The sequence below is a fragment of the Lontra canadensis genome, unplaced genomic scaffold (genome assembly GCF_010015895.1).
Source record: "Lontra canadensis isolate GAN:19392208 unplaced genomic scaffold, GSC_riverotter_1.0 scaffold40, whole genome shotgun sequence".
In the NCBI taxonomy this organism is placed as follows: domain Eukaryota; kingdom Metazoa; phylum Chordata; class Mammalia; order Carnivora; family Mustelidae; genus Lontra; species Lontra canadensis.
The window spans coordinates 10905337-10924840 of NW_022631034.1; the positions used below are offsets into that span (position 1 = coordinate 10905337).

Here is a 19504-nt window from a genome sequence, read left to right on the forward strand (position 1 = left end):
GACGGGCATCCCCTTTTTTGGTCAACAACCATGTGCAAACAATAACAGAGTTAGAATCCGTATTCTCCCTTGAGGGTTTTTAGAACTAGATCTGCAGGCAAGTCCCCGATTTTAGGCCTGTGGGTTCCAAACTGTTTTAAGCAGTGGCATTTACGTACAGCCTCTTTAAAGCTCATGTCACTCATGTGGTTCAGAATCCAAAAAGCTGAATATTGTCCCTGCCGTATATTAGTGTGATGCTGGGCAAGTCCCTCAACTTTAGGCTCTTCCTGTATAAATCGGAGGTAATAATACACCTGCCAAAACCTAATTTGAGGATTTTGTGAACACTGAATGACAAAACATACATAAATGTGTTTTCTAAACTTTATATGGCTATAAAATATTATCTAAATTAGGGTCTTTTTTTTTTTTTTTTGAGAGAGAGAGAGAGAGAGCGCTCTCATGCTGGGGATGGGGCAGAGGGAGAGGAAAGAGAGAATCAGAAGTAGACGCCAAGCTCAGCGCAGAACATGGCACAGGGCTTGATCCCATGACCCTGAGATCATGACCTGAGTGGAAATCAAGAGTCAGACTTAACCACCTGAGCCACCCAGGTGCCCCAGAGTCATACTTCACACAAATCTGTAAATCCCTACTCTGTCAAACCTTTCCCCTTTGCCTGTAACCCAGGTAGCATGAGGTAAATGTTTTACATGGCTGGTGGTTTTGTCCCTGGCCTTTGGTATGTATGAATTCAAAAACCTATATGATCTCCCCCCAACTAAAGCAGAACCCCCCCCCCACTCTGGGCCCCATTCAGACAGGCATTAGAATTGGCCGAAGGGTGCTGGGGTGGTTCATTTGGTTAAGTCTGGGCTCGGGTCATGATCTCAGCATCCTGGGATGGAGCCCTGCTCCCAGCTCAGTGGGGAGTCTGCTTCTCCCTCTCCCTCTGCCCCTCCCTGCTTGTGTTCGCTCTCTTTCTTTCAAATAAATAAATTAAATCTTTTTTTTAAAAATGTGGCAGAGAAGAAACCTAACTGGAACTCAGAGTGAGGAAGAGTCATTAGTGTGGTGAGCAGGCAGTTCCAACCAAAGCTAAAAATCACGATGTCATCTCAAAAACTACGGGAGTGCCCAGTTTCATTAATGAATTGATGACCTACAGGGAGAGGTCTACAAAAACAGTTTTTTACACACTGCTGGGAGGAGTTTGCAGAGGTCAAACATGGCATTGACTTGCCCTTGGGTACAGTGACCTTGGAAGATGCTAATGTCCCTTACTTAGGCTGCATGCAGGCAAACACACCTGACCTTCCAAAGCTGCTACTTGCTTGAAGCCTGACCAGAAGGACAAAGATGCTACAAATACACAGAATGAGCCGCTCTCTGGTCATTTATGTCTCTGCCGGGACCACATCGTTTGTAGAGTCCCGTCCAAATTACAGGCAGGGAATTAATTCGAAATTTGGCAAAGACAAATACAGACATCTCATTTTCTCCGGAGCTTTAGAGCAATCAGCCAGGCTGGGAGCAGAGTGAGCGTTTCTCATACGCTAATAATCAGACCCACAACTGTTTGAAGCCCATGCATGCCTGGGAAGGGTTTTAACCAGCCTTGCTCTGTCGCAGAGACTGATAAGCCTGATGCATGGGACCATCTGTTGCCCCAAATCCCCAGTTCGGTCAGGCTGACGTCCTTGCACACCTGTAGTTGAGTCCTCGAGATGCAGCGTCGGTAAGGATTTGCCTGCCTGCTGTACCTGACATCAGAAGACCAAACCCAGGCTGGTGCCCACTGCTCCAGTGTGTGCCTGTGTGCGATTTCTCTATTACCGTCCTATCTTCTAATCCCAGCGCCGGTTCTGGCCCCATTGAATTCATAATCTGTGCCTTCAGTATCCAACATGATATATGGGGAGGTGGGGGTCAGTGTGACAGCGTGACTGTGTGTGTGTGTGTGTGTGTGTGTGTGTGTGTGTGTGTGTACGTGCGCACGCAGGTGTGTCAGCATGTGTGTGACCGGAGCAGAAGGGATACGAAGTCAGAGCTGGGGTTTCTGACCATCATCTCCCATCTCCTAGTCCAGCTGAGAACCACTGGGCACAGTGACTGGGTCTTAACAGGCCCGTATTCAAAGCTCTGCTGTACAACTCACTGGCAAGTCATTTAACTGTACATATCTCAGTTTCCTCTTCCGTAAAATGTAAATTGACAATGGCTTCAGCCATGCCTCTTCGGAAGATTGGCTGGGGTCCTTGAAGAGTCCTTGACATTTATAAGCCTACATACGGTGTTCCATAAATTGTTAAGTCTTTTCCACAATTATGGGTTTTTTTCTGGCTACAGAAAGAAAAACTGTATGGCTATGAGACAGTACAGAAGAGTATAAAACAAAGACACACTAATCACCCAGAGGCAACACCTATTAACATTGTGACGTATGTGACGTATGTCTGAGTTCTACCCCCTTTGTGTACAGAGAGTATCATACAGAATGTGTAACTATGTAATGCTGTTACTTTTTTTGAGCACTCACGATATGCCTGGAACTGAACTAGATGCTTTACATATGTCCATTTATTAATCTTTATAACCTTTAATATATAATATAATATATATATAATATATATATATTATATATATTATAATTATATATAATATAATTTATATATAATATATATAATTATATATATATTATAATAATATATAATATAATTTAATATATAATATAATATAATCTTTATTAATCTTTATAACCCGATTCAGCAGCTACTGTTGTTTCCGCTTTGTAGAGTTATCTTCTGGAGGAGGGGTGAAGTGCTCTCCTGCATTAACCCGTGCTTGTGCTCAACAACAGCCAAACTAAACAGATATTAACAAATAAAATGCGTGTGCTTGCTCTTGGCTTTTCCTTCCCAGGAGCCTCTTAGCTGAAATTGTGCCCTTAGTGCGAATGTGCAGATCATTTTCCTAGGCGTGTGAATGAGGACATTAGTATCCCTCTGACTACTCTTAACTACCTCATAATACTTCCATCCTCAGAATAAATGATTCTCATTTTCAGAATGAGCTCTTAGCAAAAAAAAAAAGGAAATAAAGATGGGGGGGTATGAATCTGGCCAAAGGACTTCCCAGTTGGTGTGTTCTAGTTGCTTGGAATTGTGAGGCCCCTTGGGGACCACCCTGGGATTCCCCACATGCAATTTTCTGCCCTCTTCCTCTGACTTCCAGTTCACTGTAGAACGTTGAGCTGTGTAATGACAGTACGGTGGCAGTGGGATGATACTATTATTGTTAGGGTTGTGTGTTCAAGAATGCTGGAATGACCCAGATACCCCTCCTCTAGGGAGCTCCCCCAAGGGGAGGGACCTCTGAGGTGAGAGCAAATGGGAAATAGGCCTGCCACTTTATTTTTAACCAGTGGCCCTTACCTCTCAGTGGAGCAAAACCAGGAAGTATGCTGGGGCGTGAGATTAAGGCAAAAAACATGGGTAGGGCCTCTGACTCTTCCTAAACCCAAATCTGACCAACGGGGGCTTTCATAATTCAAAGGGGTGAGTACATCGCTAGACTCACGTCTATGTAGTGCTTAAAATGGGCACTTGACGTCTATTAATTCATTTCATCCCGGCAATTCTCCTACTGAGGTAGAAACTATTATTATCCTCATTTTAAAGCGAGGAAAATGAAGCACCCAGAGAGAACAAGACAGCTATTTTTCTCAACAAAAGAGAGTTTCTGGGTGGCCTGCCCCTGCCCACTGATAAATATGGCCTAAACCAGTGTCCTGACTTAATCAGGAGAAAACAAGAGCCGGGGGTCGGAGGAGAGCAGGGTAAACCCCTCCTCCCGCTCCGCCTGCTGGAATCACGTAGGCAAAGCCATCATCCCAAGGCCGCTGAAGCTGACATTCTCATCCTGGTGGCAGCTCTCAGCTGGGATGGGTGCTCGTGCCAGCTTGATCCCAAGAGGCAGTTCGAGCCAGCTTCCGCAAAATGAAATGGTCTCTGACACCACCCACTTCCTTTCCCGCTGTCTTGCCCTCCTCTCCTGGCCCCGTGTGGCCCACCAGGCGTCTGGCCTGAGCCCCATTCTGAAGGAGAAGTCCATGAGGGTGAAGTCACCCGGCTTTCGAGGCACATACAGCTGGCTCAGGACTGTGGCTTTGGACAAGTTAACCTCCCTGAGGAGATGATTTCCTCTTGCTTGGAGAAGAGATAATATTTCCCAGCAGGGCTTCCAGGGTTAAAAGGACAGCGGGAGGTAGCGGCCTTAGCTACAGCAATGTTGTTTACTTGCAGGGTGCCACCCGTCCCTCAAAGGACACTTGTGCTGTAATAGGGATCCCCGAATACCCAAGGCTGTGAAGAACCCCCCTCTGCCCAGGCAGCAGTCCAGGGGTACCAGCAGGGTGATGCTGGGAGCAGGGAGTTGTCCCCAAGTGTCCGTGATTCATTCAGAAAAGGGTGGAGTGCCCTTGCGGCCACATGATGTTAAAGGCAAACCGCAGGCTAATGAAAAAGAGGCAGAGAGTGGACACAGAGAGCTGCTCTGGAGGACTTTCTAAAGATAGGTGTAGATCCAGGTGCTTTGGAAAATGATTAAATGATTAAATAGTATTTCATTCAACCATGCAGAAAAGTTTAGGTACTGACACCATTAGTGGTACAGGCCACTTCCAAATGGAATGACTGCTCCATAGCGTTTTATGTAGGAAGGGAGAGTGCAAGGAAGGTCGCGTCAAACCCGTTTGTCTTGGAAGTGGCTTTTCAAACTATTATTTTGTGGAGAATTGGCCTGGAGATTTTCTTAAAGTGCAGGACTGATTCAGCAGGTCAGGGAGGGTGCCCGAAACTGCCTTTCTCACTCGCTTCCAAATGATGGCTGTGTCTGCTCCGTGGACCACCCTTGCAGCATCCTGTGGAAGACGAAACTGCCTCTCAGCTCTGTATTCACCTTGATGCAGAAATCAGTTACTTCCAGCTCCTGCTCAGATACCCATTATCTCTGTTTGCACCTGCATGTGCCCCCTGAATAATCTTTCCTGCCTTCAAGAGTGGCCTCGAAATTCCCGCAATTAGAAAAATCACCTTGTCTTCTCATGCAGACCCAACCAGAAACTGTTCCAGGGAGCCCAAGGCGAACTGAACCCTGGGCTGCCGCCCAAGCCCGCCCTCTGCTGGTGACATGAGTCACTGTCTTCTAAACCCAGCCTTTCCTGCTGCTCAAATGCTCATTTTTGTTTTCGCATTAATACGGGCAGAAAAGTTGCATGACATTTTCCAGAGGTTTATTTCACTCTTCTAGATTTGGAGAATTTTCCAGCCCTGTTCCTTCAAGTACATCCTGTCGAGGGAGTAAATAAATGTTCAGCCAGCACTTACTAGCACCTTACTGTTCTGAGGTGCCTAAAAGTCCTCCTCCCCGCCCCCCACCCCGATTTTGTTCCCATCCCTCCCAGGCACTTTCCACAGTGGGGTGGCAAGCCTTCCTTTATTCATAGCCTGACCACTGCAAGATGACGAGAGGGAGCAAGATTCTTGGTGGTTGTGGTAAGGGAGGAAATACAGACACAGAGACATCAGGAGCCAAAGAACATTTCAGGGAAGGACAGGGAGATTGGGAGACTCGTGCTGCTGATTATAGCATCATCATTCATTCACTGAAACATTTCTTAATCACCTACCTACTACCTACAAGACTTGGGACCAGGTAGGAGTTAAGCACTCCTAACCCTGCAAAGAGAATGTAGTCTAATAGGAGAAATAAGCCTAATAGCTAACACTTATTGAGTTATCATATGCCAAACAACGTTCTTACATTATTTTATTTAATTTTACTTAATATTATTTTAATTTTACTTAATCTTTACAGCAGCCTGTGATCATCCTCGTTGTACAAATGAGAAAACGAGGGACACCTGACTGTCTCAGTCAGTAAAGCGTGCGACTCAATCTCAGGGTCGTGAGCTCAAGCCCCACGTTGGACACGAAGCCTGCATTTAGAAAGAAAGCGGGGGGGAGAGAAAGAAAGAAAGAGACGAAGGAAGGAAGGGAAGGAGGAAGGAAGGAAAAGAAAATTGGGGTGCAGAGAAGTTGAGTGATACTTTCAGTTAATGATGGAGTCAGATAGCTGAAAATTGCAATTTGCTACTTTCTCTAATAGGGTTCTGGGGTTCGATGGGCCTGGCTGACTGGCTCTCATTTGAGGTCCTTTGTACAGTTGACTTTATACAGTCAGATAGTGGCTAAGGCTGGTGTACGAATCTGGAGCCAGGGTTGGGATGTCAAAAATGGTCAGGAGCTGGCCAGGCACCTCCGCTTGCAAGGCCTCCCTGAGTGGCTAGCTTGGGCTTCCTCATATCTTAGCAGTCAGAGTAGCTGACATCTTAGATGACAGCTGACCAGGCCCAAACTGCAAAATTTCTCATGATCTTGCTTCTAAGACCCTACAGCATCATTTCCATTATATTCTATTGGTCCAAGTGGTTACAGGTCAGCTCAGACTCCAGGAGGTAGAGCTCTGGGCTCTGTGTCTCAGCAGGGGAAGAGCTTCGAGTACTCCAAGGCAAGGAATTGACGAAGACCACCTTAGAGAAAGTCACCACACCTTAAGCAGCCTGACTCCAACCTTTGTACATTCAGTCTTTATGTTCCACAGACCCCACATCAGACAGACACAGGCGCACCGTGCTCCTAGTGGAGGCAAAGGAAGAAGCGATTGGCTCTGCCTCAGTGGGTCAGGGAAGTCTTCCCAGAGGAAACACCCATACTCATACACACACACACACGTCCCCTTAGAACGGAGGACAGATTGTGACTGCCTTAGGCAACATACTGCGTGATCTCTATGCGTTGAGGGGACAATGGCCGAGGGCCAGAGGCAGCTCTGAGACAGCATGTGGAAAGCCACCAATCCAGGAAACAGGAGCCATGAAGTCCAGGCTCAACTCTGCCGCAGTGTAGTTCGGGGACCTTGAGAGGAAGCAGGAGGCCAGGAGAAGAAAGAGCTAGAGGTCTTTCCAGAACATTACCGAGTGGAATTTCTGACCATGTTGTGCTCCCCCACCCCCAGATCGGAGACCCGCACTTAGTGATCTGTATGGACTGCTCGGCAGACACCATGACCAACCGCCTTCTCCAGAGGAGCCAGAGCAGCCCTTGCGCGGAAGACACCAGCACCATCGCCAAGCGCCTTGAAGCCTACTACCGAGCGTCCATCCCTGTGATCGCCTACTATGAGACGAAAACACAGCTACGCAAGGTGAAACGTTTCACTTCCTTTCCTCAAAATGAACCAATAATCTTTTCTTTCTTTCTTTCTTTTTAAGAGAAAAGGGGGGAAAAGGGAAATTTCCATCCAGGGATCTAGGAATTAGAGCTGCAGACAGCTGCAAAGTTTCACCTTTGTATAAATCAAAATTAAAGAGCTGTCATCACATAAACCATAAAAAATTGGTCATAGAGTTTTCACAGATGCCCTTATAGTTGCTGAACACAACTCCTTTTTCCAAAATAGAGAGAGGGAGGGCGGGTGGAAGGGTGGGGATGAGGCCTAGGTTCTGCCTTCTAGACCGCAGCTGAATAGGGTGACCCAAAAGGTCTCTTCTAGGTTTAAAATTCAATGACTTGGAATTTCTAGATTTTTACACGGTCCATAATTGGCACTTGGATTTCTTACAGTAACTGTTATTGAGCAAAGCAGCCTACGGGGCCAAGAGAGCAGGGAGTTTGGTGCAACAGTGAAGACACTGGGGGGAAATGGGTCCCGCCAACCTAATGATCGGAAGGGGTAATCCCTGGTGAATTACCATTCATTTCAACCCCTCCGTCCACTCATCTGATAAACATGTATGAAGCCCCTCCTGTCGGCCATCCATTGCCCTAGGGGTTTAGATACAGATCATGGATGCAGTTCCTGCCTCCTCGAGCTACAGGTTTCAGTAGGAGATAGACAAGCCAGCCTCTGATCATGGTATGGGGTCAGAGTGAGCACAGAGTGAGTTCCAGTGGCCCTTTAACCAGTCTACGGGGAAAGGAAAAGCATGAAGGAAGGTCACTGGTGGACAACTAAGCTGAGCCTCAAAGAGGGAGTGATGGGCACCCCACACAGGAGGAGCCCCAAGGAGAAAAGCTCAGGAGGAAGGAGGAACTCGGCTTGGCTAGGACATAGAGTGCCAAGAAAAAGAGAAAGAAGAGATGGGGCTGGAGAGGGAAGAATGGACCAGATCAAGATGAACCTGAGTCAGAAGCAAATAACGGTCCTGTGGTGGGTGGGAAGCGGCAGACACAGTCAGGAGGTAAGACAGAATGTTCAGTCCATTGAGCTGGCAGAGAATGCATCTGAGAAGACAAGGCTGAGAGACGACTCTCAGGGAGGCAGGGTGCCAAAGCACAGCAGAGAGCACAAACCCCTACTTTCTAGAGGAGGCCTCCATCAATAAATAACCAACTTGTCTCTGAGGCAGCTATGTCATCCATTCCTTGGCAGAAACCAATGGTAATGAGTTCTCATCTTCTACACCTGTTAATGGTCCATTTTGCAGAATCCTAAGAACTTAGCCCTGGGAATAGAAGTCTGAAAGGTGTCCCTTGATATAATGCAGGGATGTCAAATATGGGGCATGAAAGCCCCCATCCCCAACTTCCCTCTCCGAAGCTACTGATCCACTGGTCCCCGGGGCCCTGGGAGCCCTTGTTAGCGCAGCTCTCCAGGCAGCTCCTAGCAACTCACAGGACTTGATCTGCAAGAGGAAACCGATGAGCTGTGCTTTGTGTAACATCCGACTGCCACATAAAACAAACACTTACACTCAACACAAGCCAAAAAAAAAAAAAAAAAAAGTACCATGTAAGAGCGGGGTCTTAAGAATTCAGGGTTGCAGAAGACTTTGTAAGATTAGTGATTTCCACCCTTCATGCAGCCTGGAACACACAAGAAAATTGTCCAGATAGAAGAGAATTTCTTCCACTTTTGATTTGTAGAGGTGAAAAAAAAATTCCCTAAGTCATTCAGAGTTTAACCACTTGCAGAGTCAGAAAAGCCCTTTATCTACCTCTGGTATCATTCCAGCCTGAGTTCTACACACTGACAGGTGATGGGTACATGGATACAGGACCGAGTTCTGGAATCCTCCTTAGAAATATCTAAGTTAATGGAAAATGAAGTTTTCGGTTCCATTTGACTCATCGCGTCTGCTTCCCCTGCATCTTGAGGATGCTGGCAGCCGGGTCTGTGGTAAGGTCACATTTAGGATCCGCTTAACAAATATTTAAGCTGCTCCAGCCCTGACTTCAGAGCAGTATAGCTCCAGCCTGCGGGACTCCCAAGGAACCTCTCAGAGGCGGTGCCTCTGCCCAAAGCGGGATGAACGCGCTCTGTCCCCAGCATGGCCTAGGGACAGCAGGGACCCTCAGAATACTGGGCACAGGGAGGTGAGACTCGCTTGCAGGTGCCCCATGGGGGTTGCCACAGCTGGGCTACAGAAGCGGGGACTGGAGGAGAAGCAGGGGCTGGTGACAGGCAGGCATGTTTTCCATGGGGGAAGGGGAAAGCCTCTGTCCCTTTGTGCTCCCTGGCTTCGGGGCTCCTGCCCCATCTTCTTGCAACAGCTTTATCTCCTCCTGGGTTCTGAGCGACAGTTTGCGGCTCGTCCTTGGGATGCTCTTTGGAAGGTCAGCATCTCCTCCCCGTCCGGCTGGTGCATGGAGCCCCAGGCAGGGCTGTGTACCATCCAGGAGGGCCCCTGGATCATTTCAGGGATTTTCTTAAAACTAGGTAGGAGTGGCGAAGGCGCTCCAAGATGCAGACAAAACAAACCAGTAGCTCAGTGAGATTTACTTAGGAATGAGAGCTCCATCATGGTCCCGCCAAGAAGCAAATGGCCCTCCACCAGCGCCTCCTTCGGGCCTCCGGTTTGCCCAGGTGCGTGGGGGGTGAATCCGTTGGCTAACACCCCTGCCTGGTGACAGGCAGCCCTCTGGCCCGCAGCTAGCCCAAAAAAGGGCCGTGAAATTTCAAACAAAGGTAACAAAGAAGCAAAATGGAATTGATACAACCACTGTCTCACTCTTTAAGCCCTTATGATGCGATCATTATACAAAACAGAACTTCCTAGAACATATACCTCGGGATAGAGGCATATGTGAGACAAATGGATCCCCGGACTTCCCAGCTCTCTTCTCTCCCTCATAAAGGCAGCTTTGCTCGGCATCTGAGAAAGAGCTAGAACAGAACTTTTCTTCATTCCGCTCTCTTCCTCCCTCATGCTCTGGGCAGACATCAGTCGTCAATTGTGCTGTGGCTTTCCTACCCAGTCTGGACAGCTGCCTCAGAGACTTTCCCCAGGGGCAGGAACAGGGCCACACCCAACTCTCTAGAACCCACCCCTAAAAGGAAGCTTTTTTCCATTTCAGTGAGAGAATTCATTATTTAAAAAACAAAAACCAAAAAACTGAAATGTAGCATTTCAGGGTAAAAAGCATTGTACTTGGCCAAAGACCCCAACAGAGAAAATTCCGTCTTGGGTACCAGGAAGCCTGAGGCACGGTGCGGTGGAGCTCTGTGAATCTGGATGAGTGATTTCACTGCCTAACCTCGCCCTTCCTCAACCTAATAAGATGGATGGACAGAATAGGACCTCCTGGAATCCTCCAGGCCTATCACTAGGATTCCTAGGAATTCGGAAAATAAATAAATATATGTTTATTATATGTTAATGTTATGTTAATATAACATAATATATATAATATAATATATAATATTAATTAATTAATATATGTGGTATAATTTTCTAATCATAAAAGTAACACAGACTTATTTTAGTAAATATAGAAAGCTAGGCTCTTACGAAGTCTTATCACCACTCAGAGACACACATTCTGGAGTATTTCCTCCATATCCTCTTGCTGTAAATTTTTAAAACATGACTATAACCATCAGTATATTGATTAACTAGGGCTCCTTGGTGGTAGGTAATAGGCACCAACTTCAGCTGGCCTAACCCAAAACACAAAACTTTAAATTATAAGGTGATACAACCCACAGCTTCAACCCAGCAGGCCCAGGCAGGCTGTGGGACCAGGTCCCTCTGGCTTTGCACACATGCCTTCTCTCACTCATCCATATTTTTCTTTATCTGGCCCAGAAGCTAGAATATGGCCATCCTGCAAATTCCACATCCATGTGTTACCGCAAGAGTTCCAAATTCCAGACAGAAATGTTCTGACTGGCCTTGCTTTGCTCAGGGTCTCTCCTTGGTCCTGTCAGCTCTGGCCAGGCAGGTGGGGTCACATGGGACTTTTTCATTTGTTCGTGGATATTTTGTTGAGTGTGTACTGCATGTCAGATACTGTTCTTGGTCCTGGGGACAGAACAATAAACAAGAGAGACTGAAAAGAGAAAAATGTTAGACGAGAAAGTAAAGTAATTGCTAATAGGATAATCTCTGTGAGTAACACAAAACAGTGAGCTGCTGGTGGGGGCTGTATTTTAGGTGGGTGTTTGGAAAGTCTCTGAAGGGGCATTTGAATTAAAACCTGGCCCATATACACATGGCTACCTGGGACTCTTCCCTGGGAATTGGGTAGGTAGAATTCCCAGAAGAGAAGGGCTTGTTGTGAGTGGGGAAAAACCCCAGAAATAGCTACCTCAAGTGGCATAAACAGAATTGTATGAATTAATGCTTTAGGCTTCTTTTGTTGACAAGTATAAAAGTAACAACTGCTTCTTAAAAAGACACGAACTAGAAAATTCAGGAGTATAGAGATAAGAATCTTCCACCCAAACCACTAATGAACATTTGGGTATATTTTCTTACATTTGTTTTTCTCCACCTGTTACATACTTTTTGCTCATGGTGTAATCAGCCCAGAAACGCCCCAGGCCATAGATGAAGGGGCTTGATAACAGATGGTAACTGTCCCTGGGTTATTTATTAGTTTTAATCAATTTAAGAAAAGGGGCGGGGGGCAATGACTCCATAAACACACATTTCACAGATGCAGGAAATCAAGTTCCTTGGCAACTCTCTCTGACAAGTCAAGGTTTTTGCTCGCCCATTCTGCTGCTGCAGTGTCCCATCTTCATAAATAGTTTAGCCATTTTAGAGCAATATCCATTGTTGTTCTGGGGAGTCATCCAACCTGGCAGGGGATTTTTCGTGACCTGAGGGAGAAAGAATGAGAAAGGCAGCAGCTGGCACCGCCCGGAAGGGAGGGGACGCGGAAGGCATGGGAAAGTCAAACTTCATTCTCCACAACCCTTGGTGGACTGGATTCCAAAGTTCGGAATCTAACACAAGTGAAGGAAAGCCCAGATTACCTTTATCCCTTGAGTTCTCCATACTTGAGGTCTTAATTTCGATTCTTCTTTCAGTTGACTAAAATAACTCTTTAGTTCATTTTTTTCTGTGAATATCTGAGAATGTTGCTATAGTGGCTTTGCACACCAGTGACGGCTTCACTGGTTATAACATTTGGGTCATAATATTTTTCTTTCTTTTTTTAAAGATTTTATTTATTTATTTGAGAGAGAGAGAGAGAGCACAAGCAGGGGGAGCAGCAGAGGGAGAGGGAGAAGTAGGCTCCCCGCTGAACAGGGAGTCAGACACAGGGCTCAATCCCAGGACCCTGGGATCATGACCTGAGCCACCAAGGGGCCCAGTCATAAAATTTTTCAAACAGCATTCAGAAAACATCACTCCATTGTTTTTCACGCACTGTATTGTGGAGGGAAGGGCAGACACAGATTTGGAAGTCAACTTTTTTCCAGCTGCTATCTTTAAATATATTGGGGCTTGGGTTTTTGTTTGTTTGTTTTTAATTTTTCCACGTCATTCAAAACTTGTATCCAGATTTCAGTCTGCCTTCACTGCCTTGCACTGGCATAGACACCTTTTTTTTTAAGCTCAAGAAGGTTCTGTAATAATCCTTTGATTATTTTTGATGTACTTCTATTCCTTGCTTCTCCTCAAAATTCCTCAAAAAACCCTAAAATTCTTAGATCTCTGTTCCTTCTCTACTAGGTCAGTCCCAAAGAAATGCAAATGTGACCCCATGTGTAATTTCAAGTTTCCTATAGCCACATTTTTAAAAAGTCAAAAGAAAACAGGTGACCCTGATTTTATGAAGTCTTTGCAACCCTTGTGTCTTTCACGGACAGCGCGTCTCAGTTCAGAATAGCCACACTTCGGGGCTCAAGAGCAACGTGGGGCCATGACTTCCACCTTGGAGAGCAAAATTCTGTATCTATAACCCAACCCGTAACTGTCATTTCTGTGCTCTTGACTTTCTAGGAAAAAATCCCAAATGTGTTTCATACCTTTCCGGTTCAATTTTCCACACTATTGTTCCTGCTCCCGAGCTACTGACATTGATCTTAGTGCTCAGGTGCCTTTTCTGTTGGCCCCAGCTCAGGTTTTTCGTCTCACACTGTTGCCTTCTCACCACACCTGTTCTTACGTCATGACTGTCTGCTCTTACATCACAACAATCACATCTTCTTACGTTTGGTCTCCACTGGCCACAGTATGCAGCCATTGCCCCTCCTGTGTGTTTGTGGAACACGGTGTCTTTCCCCAGCTTCGTATTTGTCACGAGTTATTATCCTGACTTCTCTACATGTCTGCGGCCACCAGGAGAAAGTAAATTCTGGAGCGGGAAGCATGATGTCTGTCTTGTTCATGGCTTTATCCCCGGGCACGATGCTTGGCATGAGAAAAAAAAAAAGTCCTCAATAAATATTTATTGTTGAGTATTCAAAAAATCATATTTAAAAATTTTCTAGTTCCTCTAGGATATATTATCAGAGCTCTTCTTTCCTTCTGAATCTCTGCAAATGCATGCCCTTTGCCTGTTTCTAGAGTGGTTTTCCCCAGAAACCTCAGTTTGTCTTAAGTTTACTCATCCTCTGTTGTGGTGGTCTACTGCTGGGTGACAAACGGCTCCAAAACTTAGTGGCATAAATCAACAGCTGTCACTTGCTTCAGGGGTTTGGAAGAAGCTGGAACTTTCTACCAGAGCACCTACTCGTGGCCTCTCTAGAATGGCTAGCACGTGTCACAGCTCGGTTCCTGGGTTCCGGGGTGGGGCCCCAGCGGGAGCCTCCAGTGAGTGAGGGTTCCAAGACACCAAGGCAGGAGCTGTGAGGCATCTTCTGGCCAAGCCTGGGCTTGGCGTCACTCCTACCGCGTTCTACACATTACAAGATTGTCCCTAAGGCCAGCCCAGGTTCAAGGGGAAAAGGGTTCTATTTCGTCTCTCGATGAGTGAGGAGAAAGGTCATGTTCAGGAGAGTATGTAGGGTAGGAGATGTTGTTTCAACTCTCTTTGGAAACTATAATCTGCTATGTTCTTAAATTTGGGGGGTGGAGTGGAAGGGAATCTCTTGACCCACAAGACATGCAGGCGATCCTTCGTGTCACTTGATGTGTGCTCAAGGACCAATGGCACTCAGGACTGGTCCTCTTGGGTCTTGTGCTGGAAGGCAGGCTGAGGTACATCCGGGAGGCTCACACCTAACATGGGATTTCGGGGCTGAGACGTGCTGATCAGGGACCACCATCAGACCAAGATGCTCTTGACCTGTGTGCCTCTTTCTGCTTCCCCTCCTACGCCAGATCAGTCCTTCTAGTTTGGGATGTGTTCCCCACTCTCTCCTTAGTCATTCTTTTGGTAACACAGTCTTAAATGAGATTTAGAGAAGGTGTTCTGGTGGGGCTTAAGGAGAGCAGCTCTTGCCTTTTGAAGTTGTGACCCCACAGCAGAAGGATAGACGCCTGCTTTTCTGGTTATTTTCTAAGTCAGGAGCTGATACGGAATCTAATTCCACGGACAATAAGTAGCAATTCATGTTTTCAGAACTCCTGTGACCACTCACCTTTTTCTGGGTCTCCATGGACATTTTAGTGGGAAACTGGGAGAGGCTTGCCAGATCCCATGTCCCAGGAGGTTGGGGGAGGGGCGTCTCTTCAGATTCTGTGAAGATCAAACAGACTAAGGAGAAAAAAGCATCAGTCGGTGATTCAGTGGCCCCAGGTGTGTTAAAATTGTCAAGTGTTCACATTGGTGGCCAGGATTAGATTTATTTCGAAGGATTTTTTTAATTACCAAAGTAATGAGCGCTTACTATAATAAGCAAAGAGTAGAAATGTCTAAGTATGTATATATATAATGTATGTATAGATGCATATATTTATAAATAAGACAACTAGCAAAGCTCCCTCCAACCTTACTTCCCTCAGATAACCAGTGTGAGCGGTTTCCTGTGTATCTTTCCACCTCCCCTCCCTATCCCTCTTCTTCCTCCTTTCCCTGTCTCTCACAGTCTCCTGTCTCACTCTCTTACCCTGACCATCCACACTGTATAGACCATCACCTCCCCCCACCCCGGCCAGGGTGGAAGGTTCTGATTTCATGAAAATCCTACTGTCCTGTACACGTTTCTCTGAAACACCTGGCAGCCAGTACACATCACAATGTTTTCCCGCTACTAGCTATGAGGCACTCTGTAAGGCAAAATATTCTATAGTTTCTCCGGCTGGTTTGTTTCTGGTGTGTTTTGTCCCCTACTAACAAGTGGGCAGTAAACATGAACACCCTTATTTAGGCTTTTGTTTCTTCTAAGAGAGATTGTTTTCAGCAGAGGCTTTTTTAACCCATTTGCCTCCACTTCCCTTTCTCTCCCTGGCACTGAAGGGTTTTTTGAGTCCAGGAAAGCTCTGGGATTTCCCACTTCCCAAGTGCTTGGCCTCTCCTCTCCAGGCCTCCCCAGCGGAGCTGGCATCTCAGTTCCGCGAGCAGAGCCTCCCCGGGTTCGGGCTGGGCCTGCCCGGGTTGAATGCCAGTAGCGACAAGGATTTGGAGACAGCGCTCCCTCCTGCCCGCCCCGTGCAAAGAAAGGTGCACGAAGGGGCAGGTGACTTCCAGGAGCCCTAGGGTTCTGTCTTCCGCCTTGACAAATGAGGCATAAATCTTGCATCTGTCTCGCATCTGTCTCTGAGAGACAAGAAACTAACTCATTCTTTGTGACTCTGCTTGAACAGTCTCCTCCGCACCCGCCTCCCTCCCTGATCCCCTGGCCCTCGCCAGATCCCCGCAAAGAGCCTTGGATTCCAAGCAGAATTCTTGGCTCCCGGTGTCCTGTGGAAATGAGCTGTGCTCACGGCATGTTGGTATCCTCCCAGAAGAGCAGGTAGAAGAGACCGCCAGACCCTGTCCTCTTCTACACACTTTCTTGATCTCCTCCTCTGTGGTTGCTCCCGGTCCCTTCGCTGGGCTTCACTTGAACCCACAACGTCTCCAGGGGCCATTGCCAGGAATTCTCCCTGCAGAGAACTGGCGCGGTTTCCTCTAAGGTTCTTGCCACATTCAGCAGACATTCACGGGGCATCTGTAATGCCCACGGCATGGTGCTCCATGCCAGGGATTCCAAGAGGAAAAGAGACCCAGGAAAGGCAGCACCACAGCAAGGCGGTAAATACAGTAACAAGATTTACAGAATGTTCTGGGTCTTTGGGAGCACAGGGCCTGCAAAGGTAGGTAAAGGCTTCAGAGAAAAAGAGGATATTTGGGCAGGTCCTAAGGAGAATACAAGTTCTGACAGGCAGAGGGGAAGGGGACAAAGGCCCTGACACATGAAAGCGCCCAGTAATGTTAGCACGGGACTGCAACGGCAAGCGGATGAACAGCAGTGTGGGGACAGCAGACCAGAAAGCAAGGTCTATGCAAGACTTGAAGGACCTGAATCCATTCCTTCACTCAACAAATTTGCTAGTGCAGCCTGGTCCAGAAATAGAACGTGGGCCACATACAAAGGATTTAACAATTTCCTAGTAGTCGCATTAAGAAGAAAAAAGCAGAAAGAAATGAAATGAATTTAATGACATACTTTATTGACCCCAATACATCTCAAGTATTAGCTTTTCAACACCTTGTCAATATACAAATTACGTGATATGTTAAGATATTTTGTAATATGTTTTCAGTATCTGGTACATAAGCATAACTCAACTCAGATGCTAAATCTGATTTCTCGAGAAATCAGAAAATCTGAAGAAATTCTTCAGAAATCATAGACTGTATTTGTATTTCATCAAATTTAGGGTTAAGAAGGTAGGTTTCATATACTCAAGTTGTTCCATTATATTTTTGAATTTTCCAAAAACTGAGTCAAGTACCACTTAAGTTAGATTGATCTTTTTTTTTTCCCCCAAAGATTTTATTTATATGACAGAGAGAGGGAGAGAGCACAAGCAGGGAGAGCAATAGAGGGAGAGGGAGAAGCAGGCTCCCTGCGGATGGGGCTTGATCCCAGGACTCTGGCCCGAGCTGAAGTCAGTAGCTTAACTGACTGAGCCACCCAGGCACGCCTAAAAGTTAGATTGATTTTAATTACATAGCATTAAAGTTTCAGTTCCTCAGTGCTAGCCACTTACAAGTGTTCAGGAGACCCCTCAGACTCCCTCATTGGATAACACAGTTCTAGACTATCCTAGAAAGTCTGACCTAAAAAATGCTGGTATTTTAAATAGGAAAATGACTGATCAGGTAGGTCTTCGAATTTTTTTGATGTCTACGAAAAAGAGCAGTCATTCAAAGTTAAACTGCGGGCAAATTTCGAAGGAAGAGGAAAAGAAGGAAAGATTTTCAACGTAACTTTTTAAAAGGACAAACCATGCTGGGACTTTGGGAAGTCCTATGTGCGGAGAAGCCATTCATAGGCAGACTATAAATCGTTTTTAAGATTTTATTTATTTATTTGACAGACAGAGATTACAAGTAGGCAGAGAGGCAGTCAGAGAGAGGAGGAAGCAGGCTCCCTGCTGAGCAGAGAGCCCGATGTGGGGCTGGATCCCAGGACCCTGGGATCAGGACCCTGGGATCAGGACCTGAGCCGAAGGCAGAGGCTTTAACCCACTGAGCCACCCAGGCGCCCCTATAAATCGTTTTAAAATTGTTGCTACTGCTTGTCTTTAAAGCCCTCTAGAACAGAGGCATCCGAAGCCCTCCTTCCTAATGCCTTGAGGAGGCGAGCTCTGTGGTCTGACCGGATATGCGAAATGGATGGCTCCCCAGAAGCATCGTTTACATAACCCTAACTTTCCAAGACTGCAGCGGCCGGCCGCTGGGCCCCAGATGGCGTGCAGGTGCTGCATATTAAGGGCTTGCCCTTGCCGAGCGTCGTCTGGCAGTGAGGGGCCCTTGTGGTGGGGGGCTCCGTCTGGCTCGGGGGAGGAGGAGATTAAAAGAGGAAGAAGGTGGCGCACACAGCAATCATAAACCACTCAGTGGCAGCTTGGGTTTGTCCCAGAAGCCCCATGGCGCCAGGATGTGAAAAACAAAAGTAAAACTCAAGCAATGTTTGTAACAGCCTGGGAAATTTCAGGAGAAACACAACTAGATCCCAGCCCATTGTTCTATGGTTTGCAAATTCACAGAACTAGAGGGAATAGACAAAATGTGCATTTCCTAAGGCAACGTAACTGCTTTCCTAACTTAGCAATATGTTCTGCTGACTGCTGGGAAATAGTATCACTGACTGCTCTCTTTTGAGAAGTCAGGTGAAAACTCCAGAGATTCGACCGTATTTCCTGTTCACTTGGTCTTAGCTTCTTTTACAGAGGAAAAAAAATTACAAATACATACATACGTATATACATATATATAAATATATATATATATTTTTTTTTCCCCATCCTATACTGATCACTTACTGCAGGCTTTTATATCAAGTCTCAGATCCAAAAAGATAGGTTCTTAAAGTCAAAAGCAAATCCACTTACCTAGGTTTCAATTACATTAAATACATTAAAACCTCACACATGCTGACTTTGTGGAGTCAGAACTGGAGGTCTTGGGGGGAAAAGGACGTTGTGAAGTTTAACTCTTCACGGGAAAAGAGAGCTGCTAGAAAATACTACAGCATAAGCATTGATTATGGAGCAAAACCTTGGGGGGATGTCTTATTTTCAAGTGTGCATGATTGCTGAGGAAGCCCCCTTCACACAAAACAGTCAGGACCCAGGATTCTTATCTGTTCAGTAGAATGTTCAACACGAGCAGCTTGATAGCTGGTTTCAATGTGTGAAAGTTGTAAGCACGGAGGATAGCTCCTGTAAAACTTAAAATGCACCCAGTAAGTTGGCTCTTTCCCATTTCCTTTGAGTTAGAGTAATATATGAAAACATCAAAGTCACTTAACCTTCCCCTTAAAATATTCTCCGAGTGGGAATTCACTGAGGAGGGGGACCAGAGACCTGCCCCATCTGCCACAAACATGGTCACGGGCAGTGTAAACAATGAGCCCCACGTTTAGGGACTCTAAACCTTGTCACCCACTCCCCCCCCCATGGGGGAGGGAACCTGAAAGGGGGCAGGGAAGTGAACACCTTTTCCTCCTTCAGGGTTCCATAAGCAAGGGCGGTTCCGGAGGGCAGGGACAGAGGCAGGTTTGCTGAAAAGGGATGTTTAGGAGGGCAGGCACTCATTCCAAGGCGTGTCTTGTACATTCAGGTTAAATG

General features: G+C 46.4%; 1 protein-coding gene across 2 annotated transcripts in view; it reads left to right on the forward strand.

Annotated features, from left to right (window-relative positions):
• Window positions 1-19504, forward strand: part of AK5 (adenylate kinase 5) — a 241089-nt gene that overhangs the window by 217233 nt on the left and 4352 nt on the right. For both annotated transcript variants that reach the window (XM_032870138.1, XM_032870136.1), the window contains exon 13: window positions 7060-7248. In XM_032870138.1, the coding sequence (XP_032726029.1) occupies window positions 7060-7248 (189 nt within the window). The remainder of the gene's footprint in view (window positions 1-7059; window positions 7249-19504) is intronic.